Source organism: Hemibagrus wyckioides, linkage group LG29 (genome assembly GCF_019097595.1).
Source record: "Hemibagrus wyckioides isolate EC202008001 linkage group LG29, SWU_Hwy_1.0, whole genome shotgun sequence".
In the NCBI taxonomy this organism is placed as follows: Eukaryota; Metazoa; Chordata; class Actinopteri; order Siluriformes; family Bagridae; genus Hemibagrus; species Hemibagrus wyckioides.
In genome coordinates, this window is record NC_080738.1 from 7,062,337 (window position 1) to 7,079,836 (window position 17,500).

The 17,500-nt window shown below is 45.3% G+C and overlaps 1 protein-coding gene across 3 annotated transcripts in view; it reads right to left on the bottom strand.

Moving 5' to 3' along the window:
• Window positions 1-17,500, bottom strand: part of tll1 (tolloid-like 1) — a 47,267-nt gene that overhangs the window by 15,403 nt on the left and 14,364 nt on the right. For 2 of the 3 annotated variants that reach the window (XM_058385203.1, XM_058385201.1), the window contains exons 3-13: window positions 16,733-16,843; window positions 15,520-15,600; window positions 14,857-15,033; window positions 14,249-14,366; window positions 9,372-9,550; window positions 9,176-9,281; window positions 8,958-9,082; window positions 6,429-6,544; window positions 6,240-6,342; window positions 4,810-4,926; window positions 4,370-4,515 (exon numbers count right to left, since the gene is read on the bottom strand). In XM_058385203.1, the coding sequence (XP_058241186.1) occupies window positions 4,370-4,515; window positions 4,810-4,926; window positions 6,240-6,342; window positions 6,429-6,544; window positions 8,958-9,082; window positions 9,176-9,281; window positions 9,372-9,550; window positions 14,249-14,366; window positions 14,857-15,033; window positions 15,520-15,600; window positions 16,733-16,843 (1,379 nt within the window). Of the gene's footprint in view, window positions 1-687; window positions 2,567-4,369; window positions 4,516-4,809; window positions 4,927-6,239; window positions 6,343-6,428; window positions 6,545-8,957; window positions 9,083-9,175; window positions 9,282-9,371; window positions 9,551-14,248; window positions 14,367-14,856; window positions 15,034-15,519; window positions 15,601-16,732; window positions 16,844-17,500 lie in introns of those variants that run through there. The other variant, XM_058385202.1, reaches the window with a different exon arrangement.

Sequence of the window (17,500 nt, forward strand, 5' to 3'; positions counted from 1 at the left end):
TTGTACGTAACTGTACAACTCCGAACATTCCACAAAACACACACACACACACTAATACACATTTGCCTTTCATTCACATAATTGTTAAGGCAGCTACAGAACATTACCCCTACTACGACTAACCTTAATGTCAGTGATAATAACTGCAGCAACACAACCTTTTAACTCTCTTTTGTTTTGTTTTGAATAAAAGATGAATTTTGTAATGATTAACTTTGTTATTATTTCTCACAGGGACCACCCAAATGTCCCCAAAAGGTCTTAGACTGTTGGTATATGATGCAGAACACTCACACACACACACACACACACACACGGCCATCTGACTGTAGTGGCACAATCCTAATCTGATTATAGAGAGAGAGACAGAGAGAGACAGAGAGACACAAAGAGAGAGAGAGAGAGACAAAGAGAGAGAGAGAGAGAGAGAGAGAGAGAGAGAGAGAGAGAGAGAGAAGGACACAGAAAGAGAGAGAGAGAAAGAGAGACATACAGACAGACAGGCAGATAGAGAGAGATACAGACACAGAGAGAGAGAGAGAGAGAGAGAGAAAGAGAGAGAGAGAGAGAGAGAGAGAGAGAGACAGAGACAGACAGACAGAGATACAGACACACACACAGAGAGAGAGAGAGAGATTGGATTTAAAACATACTTTAATTCCAAATTCACATTATTACATCATTGACATTCCTCTGTGTATAAGTGTAATCCCACAGATTAGAAAAATAACACCAAATCTGAATTCTCATCAATTGAACAAAGAGCATTTCCAACAGCCCATTTACCAACAAAACCCTGTAGGTTACTCGTTAACTTGTGATAAGCATACTCAATTCTCAGACGAGCTGCTAGTAGCCCCCTGAAGACTTCATGAACCTTGTTCGGCGCTTTGCTCTGTATTTTGTTTTTCCTAGAGAGCCATATTGCTAGTTTAGCTAGACCAAAAAATAAAATTCAATACAACATGCTTGTTTCTTTTCTTAACAGAGTACTGTTCTTTGAAGTGGTCCAAAGAGTACTTTGGCCTAGTTTGGCCTAGTCAATTCTCCCACTGATGGGGAGACGTCCAGCGATGGGAAGGTGTACTCACACCCGTCCTCCCACTGAGCAACCACATCAGAGTTCTCAGCGAACTCTTTTTGTGCCGGGGGGGGGGGTTTGAACTGAAAATTTATGCCATAGCATAGAGGCAACCAGGTTGTTGATTACTAACACACATCCTCTATAGGACATCTGGGGCAACAACCATCTCCATTTTGTCATTTTTGCGTGTACTTTCTCAACTAGGCCTTCGCAGTTTTTTTTTCCTGATATTTTGGTGTACCCAAATAAACACCTAAAACCTTTATCCCATTACCTTCCCACCTCAGACCTCCAGGTAAATGGGGGGTTTCAGCCTCTGTCCACTTTCCCACCTGTAGAGCCTCACATTTATCCCAGTTCACCTTGGAAGAAGAAGCCTTCTCATAATACTCCAAAGCCTTTACCATTATGTGTATATCATTTCGATTTTTGATGAATATATTGATATCATCTGCATATGCAGAAATCGCTAAGGGAGGGTCAGTCATGTGGTCTGGTACACTGAAACCAGTCAAATGTTTCCTTAAAAAACATAAAAGAGGCTCAACCGCCTGAGAGTACAGCTGTCCGGAAATGGGACATCCTTGTCTTATTCCTCTCTCTACTGCTATTGGTCGACTGAGGCCCCCACCCACCTTAACCATACATGAAGCATAATTATAAAGGAGCTTCACCCAGGATATAAACCTTTCACCAAAACCGAAAGCTTTGAAAGTGGAAAACAGAAAACCATGGTCTATTCTATCAAAGGCTGTTTCTTGATCTAAGGATACAATCCCAACATTTTGATCATAAACTCTACATACATCTAAGACATCTCTAAATTGTCCATAATAGTCCGATTAGGAATACAATAGGTCTGTTCCATATGTACAACCAGGCCTATATACGGATTCAGCCTGTTGGACAGAGGTCTAGAGAGTGTTTTATAGTCAGTGCACAAAAGAGTAACAGGTCTCCAATTCTTCAGTTGTGTCAATCTCCTTTTTTAGGAAGCAGTGTCAGTACCGCTCTTCTACAGGAGGTCGGGAGTAGGTTTTCGTTGAAAGAGTTCACTAAGACCTCATGCAGATCCGGTCCTATAACCCCCCAGAAATGTTTGTAAAATTCCGTGGTGAGTCCATCTACTCCAGGTGCACGTCCACATGCCAACTGGTTGACAGCCACTGTGAGCTCCTCCAAGTTCAACCCTATCTCCAGCTCAGTCTGTTCTGTGCTGCTTAGCTGGGGGAGATCCTTTATGAGTTCTTGAACACTCAACTCATCACAAAGTTCTTTGCTGTACAAACCAGCATAGAAGTCCATAGCGAATCTTCTCATTTCTCCTCCATCTGTAGATAAGCGTCCATCTGGGCCTCTCAGGCCTGCCATGTGCTGATTTTTCACAGTTGTCTTCTCTAAGTTGAAGAAGAAGGTGCTCGAAGCATCCATGTCTTTGAGCTGAATGTATCGTGACCTCACCAGAGCTCCTTTCACCTTTCCCTGTAGCAAAGATTTCAACTTCAACTGCTTCATCTGCAGTGTCTCTGTACTTCCGTTTCTCACCCCATTTAAAAGGTCAGTCTCAATTTGTTTAATTTGCTGCTCTAAGTCCTTTACAGCTTATTTTAGCATGAAAGAAGAAAAAGAGGTATACTGTTGACAGTAAATTCTTATTTGTGCTTTCCCCACTGCCCACCATTGGTTTACTGACTCAAAACGTTGTTTTTTTGCTTTCCACTTATCCCAGAAAGTTCTGAAGTACTCACAGAAAGCTTCGTCTTGAAGCAGTTTGTTGTTAAAATGCTACTTAGACCTATTAAGTCCTTGCTTCAACAGAATAGTGACAATGATAAGATGGTGGTCAGAGAAACCAACTGGTCTAATAGTACCGTCAACCAACTTTGATCTAAGACCTTGAGATATATAAAGTCTATCTATTCTTCTTGCACTCATTCTACTCTCCAAAGCTTTAACCCATGTGTATTGTCTAACATTTGGATGTAGGATTGACAAGCATCTATTAAGTCACTCTGGAGTAATAATCTCTCGAGATATTTACTGGATTGTAGATGTGGTTCATCACTAAGCCTATCGAGGTTGAAATCAACTGTACAGTTCCAGTTCCCACCTATTATAATGTAATCACTGTCAATCGTTTCAAGAGCTGCCTGAATGTCATTAAAAAAATCTATTCTATCAGACCCAACATTGGGAGCATAAACATTAACAAAGCAATAAACTACCTTACCAACAGTGGGTGGCTGTTCTACAGATGCTTCATTTTGGTCAATGTTTTTGTTAGTTTTATTACTCTTGCTGTTAATTCCCTGCGTATGTTCTGCTTGAGGAGGAGACATGCTAATGGATGCTGTAATGACCCTTGGTCCATTGTTCAGTGGAGACCTCTGCATGTTCACTTAGTACCTTGTGTGGGCAAGTAAGACGCTTGTGGCCCACATCCCCACATTCAAAACATTTCATACTCCCTGAGCTGGCATACACAGTGTAGAACCCTCCTTTATACTTTACTTTAAAGGATACCTCTAAAGACTGTGTAGGAGAGTCTAGGAACATGAACACCTGTCTCCTAAGTGAAATATCTTGTTTCAATCTTGCATCTTTACACCCAAGAGTTACCATCTTGAAACCACTTGCCATTTTACCAAATCTACGCAGTTCTTGCTCTATCAGGTCATTAGGGATGAAAGGTGGGACTCCTGAGATAGTTATTCTTGTGGACGGTACTGATAGCGGTGATACCTGAACGTGTGTGTCATTAATGAAAACCCCGCTCGCAGTCAACGAATAGACTAACTGTTCTTCCTTTAAGAAGACTACAGCAGCTTTATTCATTCTTGACGTGAATGATATGTTCCCAAAACCAATCTGTTCACCTATTGCGAGCAAAGCCTCTTCCATCATGACCCCGGGGTCCGTGACGAAACGAACCCCATGTTTGATGGACAGGGGCGGCGTCGCAGAGGATGCCATCACCCGCGAAATTTAACCTGCTTCCGCAATGGTCTCTCCGCATGAGTCACAAAAAAGTACTTAAATAAAGATGAATGATGTCTTACCATTGGGAAAAAAACGAGGAAAATAAGTCCACCACAGCAGTGCATTAAAGTTTCGCAATCACTCTAGCTCTCCACACACAACACTCACGCAAACGAAAAACCGGAGACCGGAAACCCGAGAGAGAGAGAGAGAGAGAGAGAGAGAGAGAAAAAGCCAAAAATAACTCCCTTTTCCTCCTTACACAGCCAGGGAGAAAACCTCTGTCAACTGGTAGAACATCTCTACCTCAAAAGCCTGGAAGTTGAGGCCCACGCTGTACCCCTCGGACACGCTGATCCTCCACACACACTCCTTGGAGGGTCTGTAGTCATCTGGGTAGTTTGGAGACTGAATCTGTCCTAAATCTTTATTGATGTCCCCACCACACACCGCTACAGAGACAAGAGAGAGAGAGAGAGAGAGAGAGAGAGAGAGATCTGATTCCATCAATTCACATTCACATGTTCTCTAACACTAGCTAGAGTGTTACAGGGACAATGAGTGAGTGAGTGTGTGTGTGTGTGTGTGAGAGAGAGAGAGAGAGAGACAGAGCGAGAGGGAGGGAGAGAAAGAGAGCGAGAGGGAGGGAGAGAGAGAGACAGAAAAAGAGAGAGAGAGAGAGAGAGAGAGACAGACAGAAAGAGGAAGAAAGAAAGTCGCATGCTGCTGAATGAAGTGAGACCCACCCTCGTACACGGCGGAGAAGCCTTTTCCCACCCAGTTACTGCTGCTGCGAAACTCGATCCACATCCGACTGTCGGTGGAGATCAGTGTTTCTGGGATCTTATCACCGCAAAAACGACCTGCGCGCACACACACACACACACACACACACACACAGACGCGCACACACACACACACACACAGACGTGCACACACACACACACACACAGACGGAAAAACAGAAATATTCACATTTTAGAAACAACAATAGACAAAGACATCCGAGAACACGTTTGAATTATTTATCAGATTAGTTATTTTCCTGCTTAGTCCACATTCTCACACTCACACTCTCAGACAGAGAGAGACACTGAGAGAGAGAGAGAGAGAGAGAGAGACAGATACGAGAGAGAGACAGAGAGAGAGAGAGACAGAGAGACACAGAGAGAGAGAGAGAGAGAGAGAGAGACAGATATGGGAGAGAGACAGAGAGAGAGAGAGGGAGAGAGAGAGAGAGACAGATACGAGAGAGAGACAGAGAGAGAGAGAGAGGGGGAGAGAGAGAGAGAGAGAGAGACATATACGAGAGAGAGATGGAGAGAGTGAGAGAGAGAGAGAGAGAGAGAGAGAGAGAGAGAGGGAGAGATGTTTGTGAACGTTCTGTGAGAGTCCAAATTCTCCTTGTGTGTGTGTGTGTGTTGTGTGTCTGTCTGTGTGTGTGTGTGTGGTGTGTATCTGTCTGTGTGTGTGTGTGTGTTGTGTGTCTGTCTGTGTGTGTGTGTGTGGTGTGTATCTGTCTGTGTGTGTGTGTGTGCATGTGTGTGTGTGTGGTGTGTGTGTGTGTCTGTCTGTGTGTGTGGTGTGTGTGTGTGTGTGTGTGTGGTGTGTGTGTGGTGTGTGTGTGTGTGGTGTGTGTGGTGTGTGTGTGTGTGTGTGTGTGGTGTGTCTGTCTGTGTGTGTGTGTGTGGTGTGTGTGTGTGTGTGTGTGGTGTGTGTGTGTGTGTGGTGTGTGTGGTGTGTGTGTGGTGTGTGTGTGTGTGTGTGTGGTGTGTCTGTCTGTGTGTGTGTGTGGTGTGTGTGTGTGTGTGTGTGTGTGGTGTGTGTGGTGTGTGTGTGGTGCGTGTGTGTGTGTGTGTGTGTGGTGTGTGTGGTGTGTCTGTCTGTGTGTGTGTGTGGTGTGTGTGTGTGTGTGTGTGGTGTGTGTGTGTGTGTGTGTGTGTGTGTGTGTGTGGTGTGTGTGTGTGTGTGTGTGTGTGTGGTGTGTGTGGTGTGTGTGTGGTGTGTGTGTGTGTGTGGTGTGTCTGTCTGTGTGTGTGTGGTGTGTGTGTGTGTGTGTGTGGTGTGTGTGTGGTGTGTGTGGTGTGTGTGTGGTGTGTGTGTGTGTCTGTCTGTGTGTGTGGTGTGTGTGTGTGTGTGTGTCTGTCTGAGTGTGTTTGTGTGTGTGTGTGGGTACCCAGTAGAGGGGCTTTCCTCCAGTACCCGTCCCGCACCTCGATGTAGTCGTACCAGCACAGGCTGCTCTTGTAGAGGTCCATGGTGGTGAAGTTGAGCACTATCTGATAAAGCAGTACAGAAGGTTAGAGCCGTTACCCATCACACGTCACAGCCGTGTCTGCTTTATACGGAGCCGTGTGTGTGTTACCTTTTCCCCGGGCGTGACCGAGATCCTCCACACACAGTGCGTGTAGGAAGGGTATCCGTTCGGGTAACCGGGAGACGAGAAGTTTCCTGCCGAGTCCTGCAGCGTCTCGCCGCACGCTGGATGAGAAACGGGAAGCGGAAGAGAATTAGATTTAGACACGGAATGATGTCTCGCAGAAACGTGACGTGGAGACGTGATACTGACGCGTTTCTCTGTGGTGACCCTCAGGGCAGGAGGGCAATACACGCGTAAACAGACCTTAATGTAAATCTGTAAAGTGTAAATTATGTTCAGTTTTATAACAGAAAATGATAAAAATATGTCTCCGTGTGTTAAGCTGATTTAGATCACAGCGCTGTCGAATGCTCCATTCTGATTGGTTGATTGATCTACATTACGGTTTCTATAGCAACCACTCGTTTACATGGCGGATGATCCACATGATCTTAAGATGGTGTTTTACTTTGTTTGCACACACACACACACACACACACACGGGTGCCAACAACAAATAATGAAAGTGTAATAAGCCAGTAGGGAATCGGATGCTGCCTGTAAGACATGCCAAATTTGCACTCGACCTCAGCCAAACATCGACCGACAGAACCGCTCTTTCCTCCTCGTTAATTAGCCACAGAATAGATGTGGAAGTGCCTTTAGGTATCCATTACACACACAAAAAAAAACCCCAAATGAGCAACAACAAAAAATCAACCACTGCCTCTCTGTAAAATCCTGCTGCTGGTGGTGAGAGTAATAGTAAACACATGTAGAAGAACACACGTGCGCTTCAGATGACATCATCTTAATGAAAGCCCGGGTTTAAACCTGACCGCTTAGAGTCACGGGCCCAGATCAGGCCATGAGGTTAAGAGGAAGGTATGACTGGGGTTCACTCATCGTTCAGTCCTGCTTAGGAGAGAGAGAGAGAGAGAGAGAGAGAGAGAGAGAGAAAGAACAAGAGAAAGAACAAGAGAAAGAACAAGAGAAAGAACAAGAGACAGACAGACAGACAAACAGAGGGGAAACAGACAGAGTGAGAGAAAGAGAGACACAGACAAACAGAGAGAGACAGACAGAGTGAGAGAAAGAGAGACCCACAGACAATTAGAGAGAGACAAACAGACAGACAGACAAACAGAGAGAGACAGAGAGAGACAGAGAGAGAGAGAGAGAGAGAGACAGACAGAGAGAGAGAGAGAGACAGACAGAGTGAGAGAAAGAGAGACACACAGACAAACAGAGAGAGACAGACAGACAGACAGATAAACAAACAAACAGAGAGAGAGAGAGAGAGAGACAGACAGACAGACAAACAGAGAGAGAGACAGACAGAGACAGAGAGAGACAGACAGAGACAGAGAGAGAGAGAGAGAGAGACAGAGAGAGAGAGACAGACAGAGTGAGAGAAAGAGAGACACACAGACAAACAGAGAGAGACAGACAGACAGATAAACAAACAAACAGAGAGAGAGAGAGAGAGAGACAGACAGACAGACAAACAGAGAGAGAGACAGACAGAGACAGAGAGAGACAGACAGAGACAGAGAGAGAGAGAGAGAGAGACAGACAGACAGACAGATAAACAAACAAACAGAGAGAGAGACAGACAGAGACAGAGAGAGAGAGAGAGAGAGAGAGAGAGAGAGAGAGAGAGAGAGAGAGAGAGAGTGTAAGAGAGAGAGGTACAGTAATCACAGTACAGTAATTAGTGTCACCTCAGACAATACATCACTCAGGACGGGACACGGAGCAAGAACATGTACAAATGAGCCGCTTTGTTAGTGAATATAATAAAGAATGTAATGTTGGCACACACACACACACACACACTCTCACACACACACACACACACACACACACATACACTCACACACACACACACTCTCACACACACACACACACACACACACACATACACTCACACACACACACACACTCACACACACACACACTCACACACTCACACACACACACACACACACACACACACACACACTCACACACACACACACTCACACACTCACACATACACACACACACACTCACACTCACACACTCACACACTCACACACTCACACACACACACACACATACAATGCCACCGTACTCATATTGCCACTACTTCTGTCAAAATCCTCATGTAGTCATTTGTGTATTTATTACACAAATTAAATGTTCAAGACAGTTGTCCAGTCACGTGAAACCGAGGACACGGACATTACACCAGGAGACGTGCTGTTGGAGGAAAATAATCAACACATTTCCAGTGGCGCTGAACTAGTGTCCTAGGTCCGAATCAGCACACACACACCCACACAGTTATATCTATAAAGCTCCACTAAAATGAGATCATCTGGTCATCATTCACTAACGTTATTAGTCATCTATTGTTCCACTCCTTTTCTCTTTATTATTTATTGTTTGCTTTGGACGGCTCTGAGGCTAGAAAGCACACACCTAAAGCACACACTTCACTCATGTGTGCCCCCCCACACACACACACACACACACACCCACACACATTACCTGGACACCTGTAGAGTTTCTTGGCTTGAGAAATGTCTCCTTTGCTCAGCCTGGTTCTCTGGCCGATCGCCGGCCGGACGTTGTTCTCGTCACGTGAGGGGAGGATGGTGTCCAGAAACATTCCTCTGGAAGACAGAGAGAACGTTGAACCTGCAGAGTTCAGAGCTGAGAGCAAGGTTTTTTTCATACAGGTATGTGTGTGTGTGTCTGTGTCTCACCTGGAGAAAGTGTTTCTGGCGTAATGCATAATGCTGTCGAAGTCGTACGGCTCGCCCAGAGAGTTCACCTCGCCGGGCTCCATCTTTAGAAAGTTATATTCCTGACCTACACACACACACACACACACAGTCATCCTCTTCATTTAAAGCAGAGATAATATCATGAATTGATGTGGCTGAGAGAGTAAGGCAGTACCGGGCTGAATGTTGTCTCTGATGATGGTCACGTGATCGTCGCGATCGGGCCGAGTGTGCTCATGCCAGAATCCAATCACGTGACCCAGCTCGTGAACCACGATGCCAAACTTGTCGCAGTTCTTCCCAATGGAGATGGCCTGAGGCCCGTTGCCACGACGACCCACGTAGGAGCAGCACCTGCGATATGACAAGAGCACTAGGTAAGAATTATAGCACGTGGGTACATGACGTTACAGGAAAATAACACAACACACACACACCAATTATTCTACAATACAGTTATCACTTCGACCCAAGTATCACTTAAACACACAGTTTTTTGACACTAAACCAGTATCAGTATATTAGATTTACGTAATGTGTATGTGTAGGTGCATAAATATATACATGTGTGTGTGTGTGTGTTTGGCTAATCAGTTCATAACCCGGTATTAAGAGGGTTACAGTATTTGGCTCGGTGTGGGTAATTTAGATGTCTTGGCGATGTTGTAATTATAGTGTTAGAACAATCCCTCGAAGCCGATTATTATTATAATCAGCACTGTTTCTGTGAATATTCCAGAAGAAAATTCCAGCCGCACTCACAGCTTTGTTTAAAGAAACAGAAATCTATCCCAGCAGAACATGTCACCTGGTGACGCTTTGTTTTCCAGTCCTTCATGTTCTGAGTCGTATTGTGTTGGAATCCTATTCTAGTTCCCAGTTATTGGGGTTTTTCATTTTTTCCAAATAACTTCCTGCCTCCTCAAGCTGCTGCTCTGTGAGCTCACGTGTCCGTCATTCTGTCCGTCTGAACCCTCGTCTACCGGCTGAGGAACCCTGTTCCACCTCAAGCTTCTGGTTTTCAGCGGTCGACTTTCCAGTAATTAGCTTAGCTTTCAGCCCCTGTTTATGCCCCTTCTGTATCTGACTCACTTCTGTACCTGACTCACTCCCTATCACTCTGGTCTAGCTCAGTGATAAAGGTCTTTGTCTCCATGTCTCTTTCAAACTCACTCCATGATTCCGTTTCTGTCTTCGCTCCTGAACCATATCAGCTGCATCTAGCCCAGCTCTTTTCACCCAGCCATTCCCAGGGTCAAACCCTGCCCAGGAGACTACCCCAGTGGTAGATACAGGCTGTGAAAATACATTCCCCAGTCTCAGTGTCCGCCTCTACTCTTTCCCTGGTCTCAGACTCTTTTCCTGCTGAGAGTCAGGATGTCTTTTGTCTCAATTTCTTCACCAGATCATTTCTGGTAAGGTTTCTATCAGGTGTCCCAGTGTTCTTAACAGTTTCCTTCATACTGTTGCTCACAGGTCCTGCTCCTTCTCAAGCTCTACTCACATGGCTGCTTTCTTTCAAGTGTTCCTCGCAGGTTCTGTTCTCAAACCAATGTTCCTTACAGTGCCTGTTCCCAAGACAATGTTCCTCACAGCGCCTGTTCCCAAGACAATGTTCCTCACAGCGCCTGTTCCCAACACAATGTTCCTCACAGCTCCTGTTCCCAACACAATGTTCCTCACAGCTCCTGTTCCCAACACAATGTTCCTCACAGCGCCTGTTCCCAACACAATGTTCCTCACAGCTCCTGTTCCCAACACAATGTTCCTCACAGCGCCTGTTCCCAACACAATGCTCCTCACAGCTCCTGTTCCCAACACAATGTTCCTCACAGCTCCTGTTCCCAACACAATGTTCCTCACAGCTCCTGTTCCCAACACAATGTTCCTCACAGCTCCTGTTCCCAACACAATGTTCCTCACAGCGCCTGTTCCCAACACAATGTTCCTCACAGCTCCTGTTCCCAACACAATGTTCCTCACAGCGCCTGTTCCCAACACAATGCTCCTCACAGCTCCTGTTCCCAACACAATGTTCCTCACAGCTCCTGTTCCCAACACAATGTTCCTCACAGTTCCTCTTCCCAAATCAACCTTCCTCACAGGTTCTGTTGTCAACTCAATGTTCCTCACGAGTCCTCTTCCCAACCCAACCTTCCTCACAGTTCTTCTTCCCAAAACGACATGTTCCCATCCCAACGTTCCTCACAGGTCCTGTTCCCAACCCAATGTTCCTCACAACTCCTGTTCTCAACCCAGTGTCACTATCTGATCATCTTTCCTCTATAGTGTTGCTCACAGATCCTGTTCTCTTCCCAAACCTCCTCACAGGCCATGTTCCCTTTGCAGTGCCACTATCTGACCACAGGCCCTGTTTCCTTCTCAGGTGCTCTTCACAGGTCCTGTTCTCTTCCTGGTCTTGCTCACAGATCCTTTTCTCTTCCCAGTGTTCCTCACAGCTCCTGTTCCCACCCAAACCTTCCTCACAGGCCATGTTCCCTATGCCGTGTCACTATCTGAGCATTTTTCCTTCTCATTGTTGCTCACAGGTCCTGTTCTCTTCCCGTTCTTGCTCACAGGTCCTGTTCTCTTCCCGTTCTTGCTCACAGGTCGTGTTCTCTTCCCGGTCTTACTGACTGGTCCTGTTTCCTTCTGGGCGCTCTTCATTAGGTCCTGTTCTCCCCCCAGTGTTCCTCATAGTTCCTGTTCCCTCCTCGGCATTGCTCACAAGTCCTGTTTCCTTCTCATTGCTCTTCACAGGTCCTGTTCCCTCCCTGCTGTTGTGTACATGCCCTGTTACTTCCCCTGTTGGCTTCAGTCTTTAAGACCTTGTTCCTTTACTAGTGTCCGGTCTATGACTCAGTCCTGATTTCTGCCCCTGGTCCAGCCCTACTTGGCCCTTTCTATGTTTCTTGTTCTGGCTCTCATCTTGTTTTAGACCTCACTCTGCACAGCGTGTGTCACTCGGGTCAGGACTTTTTCCAAAATAAACTAGGCAATTAAGTAAAAAACTTTTAATACTACGTGCTATACTCTCCTATTGTTTTACACTGACGTTTTTCCACTGTTCAGAACAGCAGAACAAGAGAATAAAAAAGCGTGATATTGCAGGACAGAGAGAAAGGTCAGGATGGTAAAGTCAAAGCTCAAGCAATAGAGTGAAACCCTGCAAGTCAGTACTTATGCATGGCCAGGACACACACGCATACACACTGTTGTAATCTCAGTCAGGACTCTATTTATATTGTGGATTAGAACACCTAAAGCCCTTATTTCATTGCCAATGATAGCGCAGCATGCACGCACACACACACACACACTCTTGCTCTTGCACATAAGCCTATGCCTATGCACTGCAGGTACTGCGCACACACACACACACAAGGCATATATATATAAAGAACTCCACAAACACAGGTACAAGGAGAGCTCACTGGAACAATGCTTCATACCTACTGCAATTACACAACAGCACACACACACACACTCACTCTTGCTCTTGCACATAAGCTCAAGCTAAAAACAATCTTTGCAGGTACTGCACACACACACACACACACACACACGAGGCATGTATACACAGAGAACTCCACAAACACAGGTGCAAGGAGAGCTCACTGGCACAATGCTTCATACCTACAGCAATTTCATAACAGCACACACACACACTGAAATGCACAGCGGGTGAGTTTACATGGTCAGGTGTATATGTCTCTGAATATTATAACAGTCTGTAAATAATGATATGTTTCACTCCATCACTCTCTCTCTCTCACACACACACACACACACACACACACAGCGTCTATCTTCAGCTTATGATCTTTGGCATCATCCTAAATGTTTTTTTGTTTCATTTACTTCTTCAGGCGACTCCAACTTCGAGGTGTTTTTTTTTTTTTTCTCATTCCAAAACACACTATGGCACAAACATGGCTATGATAAGACATATTTTCTGAATGCTGACCTGCCAAGAAGGACAACACGTTCAGTGAAACCGGACAGTTGGAATCTTTTTTTTTCTTTTCTTTTCATCTTCCAATCAAAATAGTTCCGTTTTCATGAAGCTGTGCCAACATCTGGAACCAACGTCCATGCCACGTTGCGATGTTAACGGTTTGCTCTCGTTCTGTGAAGTTCGATGTGAACAGTAACCGGAGGTGTGTATCTCACGCTTCACCCTGATTGGCTGATTAGATAAACGCATGCATGGTACAGGTGTGTGATCCTGTTAAAGTGCATGTATACAAACTGTCGTGATGGACAGATATTAAATTAGCGCTGCTTTTGTAACTCCGGTTGCTCGTTGTTTTCTCTCTCTCTCTCGCTCATTATCACGCCGGTTCGTTAGATGCCATTCCACAGAACAATGGCCGGCCTGCTCAGCATGGTAACGAGGCAGGAAGGAAAAGTGAGCTGACTGTAGTAAAGTCGTCTCCTCTGACACACACACACACACACATACAAACACTGCTTTGTTTTAAAAACACACACTACAGGATGCCCACATAACAATGAGAGGTGAATGAGTAAGAGAGTAAAAGTGTGTTTATGTGTATGTGTGTGTGTGTGTGTGTGTGTAACTGTTTATCAAGCTACGGCAATTATTACCTGAAGGAACAGCAAACAATCCAATGCGTATCCAATTATCACACATCGGTGCACTGTACATTTACTGTAGCACCTTGTATCTCAGCCTCTCTGTCTCTCCATCTCTCTCTCTCTCTCTCTCTCGCTCTCTCTCGCTCTGTTCTTTCTATTGAGAGCTCCAAAAGTGCTTGGAGGTCGGCTGTGCGGTTCAGCATGGGCCCCAATACAAACAATAATACAAACAATTTACTGACCACACGAAAGCCAATCGACTCATCAGAGCGTGATCGACAACAAATCACCCGCAGAACAAACCTTTGAAATGATTCCCACAGGAAAGTGTTCATCAAATGATCTGCTTATGTACTTCGACTTAGGCTTTACAAAGTGTTATGCCGTGTTACATTGCGGCGTATGACCTAATGATTCAGCACACACACACACACACACACAGGGTCTCACCCGCAGGGCCGGTAGGTGAAGACAATGTAGCTCTCTTCGTCTGTTTTCTCGACGAAGGTCACGCAGGTCTGTTTCTCCCAGTGTCTCATGGCTTGCTTGAACATTGCTCTTTGACTGCCTGAGAAACGCACACACACATACACACACACACATACACACACACACACACACAATATTTACATGAAATCCATCCATACCATATTTCACCTTTTCAAATAAGTATTAAATACCTAAACCTAACAAGCATAGACACCTCTGTGCATGCCTGCATGAACACACACACCTTTCACATACACACTAACAGTAGACAATATACGCAATGGAGGGCTGAATATCGTGAGACACATTCTATCAAAATATCGTGATAACGATTGTGTAATTTACGGAAAAAAACAATTGATATGAAAGCAATTTTTAAGAAATTATCCTTCCAGCCAATCAGATTTGAGTATGACTCAGTGGTATAAAAGAACATATAATGCATTTCTCCTGATAATGTTTACATATTAAGATAAAAAATAATGCTATCAGGCTCGCTCTAATTGGCTGACGGCAGCCACGCAGCAAAACAGAAACCACACACACACACACACATGCAGGTTACTCACCAGTGAAGTTGCCTCCTATAATGTAAGGGATGACACCTCCGGGCCAGATTCGCTCCGCTCTGGAAGTGGCGGCTCGTGGGACACGTGATTTACCCCCTCTCGCCCTTCTCTCTGTTTCTGCACTGCCCACAGGGGCAGATCTGGAGCTCTCCGCTTTACTGGAATTCTTAGAAGAGTCTGCACAAAGAAGTAAACACATATGCAAATATTACATCATTTATACCCACTAGGGTGAACCTAAAAGCCTCTGTATAAGGTTTTAAACCTAAGAGGGCGTGGCTCCTCAAAGCCTCTGTATTAGGTTTTAAACCTAAGAGGGCGTGGCTCCTCAAAGCCTCTGTATTAGGTTTTAAACCTAAGAGGGCGTGGCTCCTCAAAGCCTCTGTATTAGGTTTTAAACCTAAGAGGGCGTGGCTCCTCAAAGCCTCTGTATTAAGCTTCAAACCTAAGTGGGCGTGGCTCCTCAAAGCCTCTGTATTAGGTTTTAAACCTAAGTGGGTGTGGCTCTTCAAAGCCTCTGTATTAACTTCTCCATCTTATCAAAATCTTCCTGGGAGTCGGTTATGAATTTTAATCAGCAGATATTAAAATCAAACACCTCGCTCTATAAATATGCTCGGTAAAGGTCAGACCCCAGACCCAGACGAGAGACCGGGAACTTACCGAGACCCAGCCGTCGTATTCTCTCTAGCAGGAGGTATAGCTGTCCTCGCTTTTTAGTGGAGTCGTGCTCTTCTGCTCCACCTGGAAGAGGAAAAAAAGGCGTGTTGTCGTGTGTCAGGTGACATCGAGGAATGTCGGAGATTGAATAATTTGGTTATGGATGTGACATTAATGCAGCGATGGATAAACATTATGAATGCACCTCTTCCTGCCAGGAAGGTGTGAAATTCCACACAGTTCGAGTGTGCGTGTGTGTGTGCGTGTGTGCGTGTTTGTGTGTGTCTGTGTGTGTGCTTTTTACTGCCTTCGCACATCACTCAACCCGGCTTTTGATCTTTAACTTTTCGTTCCTCTTAAAAGATCTGTCACGTCGTCTGGTTTTGACCTGTATTCATTTTATTTATCTTCCTCTCTCACACACACACACCTCTTTTTTTCTGTAACCCGCTCTTGCTCTCTAATTCTCCGTCTCTCTGGAATGTCGAAGTGGACAGGAAAATCAGGAACAAACAAAACTGGCCGAGTCGGAGGCGCAGGAAAAGGCTGAGGTTAGGGATATGTGCGTACACACAGTACACACACACCTCTTGACTTAACAGATCTTCACACGGGCTTCACGTTAAAACCTTGTGCTCCGTGCCGGTCCTGTGTGTCCAGCTACCTAGCGATTGACAGCTGAGCGCGGTGAGGTCATTTTGATGGTGTGGATCCTCCTGACCCTCAGGACGCATTCAATATAAACCAGGTGCTTTCCTGACACTAGATTATCATCACTGACACTATATCATCCTACACACACACACACACACTTGTATACACACTTTTATAATCATGAAGAACTAGAGGGAGGATATTATTCCAGACACTCTCATCACACACACACACACACACCCACCTTGCATGTACACACACCCAGATGGTTTGCTGATGTTGCTGCACAGATGAGACAGTGGCATTTATCAACTCTAATCGCCTGAGGCCTTAAAGACTCCACCAATATCACCTCCTCCAAACCTGAAATCAACTAAATATCATCTTACTCAAGCCCGCTAATCCCTTCATAATGTCCACGCTGTCTCCCAGCTGGAAATATTGTACCCTGTGCATGAGTCTAAAACACACAAACACACACACACACACTCACTCTCTCTCTCTCTCTCCCTATCTCTTCAGTCCTGGTTATGACGGCGTTGTTACGTGGTTGAAATCTTACCCGATGTGTGCCCCTGCCTCACGTGTTGGTGCCTGGCGAGGTCTATCGTCCTGTCCACCTGGAACATTTTCAGATCCTCCTCGTCCAAGGCGATGTCCCCCCAGAAGACGGCTGGAAAGAGAAGGACGAGACAAACGTAAACACGCACGTCAAATTTCTCTGATTCGATACAACACGTCTGAAGCGAGAATGCGGAATCCTAATTAGCGTTAATCTGTTTTGTTTTGTTTTTGTCTCACGCAAGGAGAGAGTTGCTGACAGTAAGTCGAGGTTGCATAAAAAAAAAGCCATTTAACTTTCCAAGAATGATCCCAATTTCCTTCCGACTCTCTCTAATTCCCAATGCCCTAGCGTATTCTCCGCCCCTCCCCCCGCCCAGCGCCTCGTACCGCGTTCTCATTTTAGGCTGTCGCCGTGGAGATCGTCGAGATGGCTATGACAGAGAGAACATAATGAAATGTGTGTGTGAGAGAAACAATGACGCACTTAACCTTGATGCTTAACAATAAAAGAAAAAAACAATACACGGGTTAGAATGTGTTTCAATGCGTGTGTCCATTCTTCATTCTCTGCTCTCGCACAACACCCTTCCCCGCTCTCGCACGCTCGGTATATGACGAGTAGCATCGGCGCTCTTGAGCCTCCTTCTCTCCTCATGAGACATTGGATAATACCCTCGATTTAAAAACAGCCCCAAAACCTAACTATAGCTCTCTGTGCGTCGTTCTCCGAGGTCATTTTGTGAGGCTGAATGAAGTGTGACTCTCT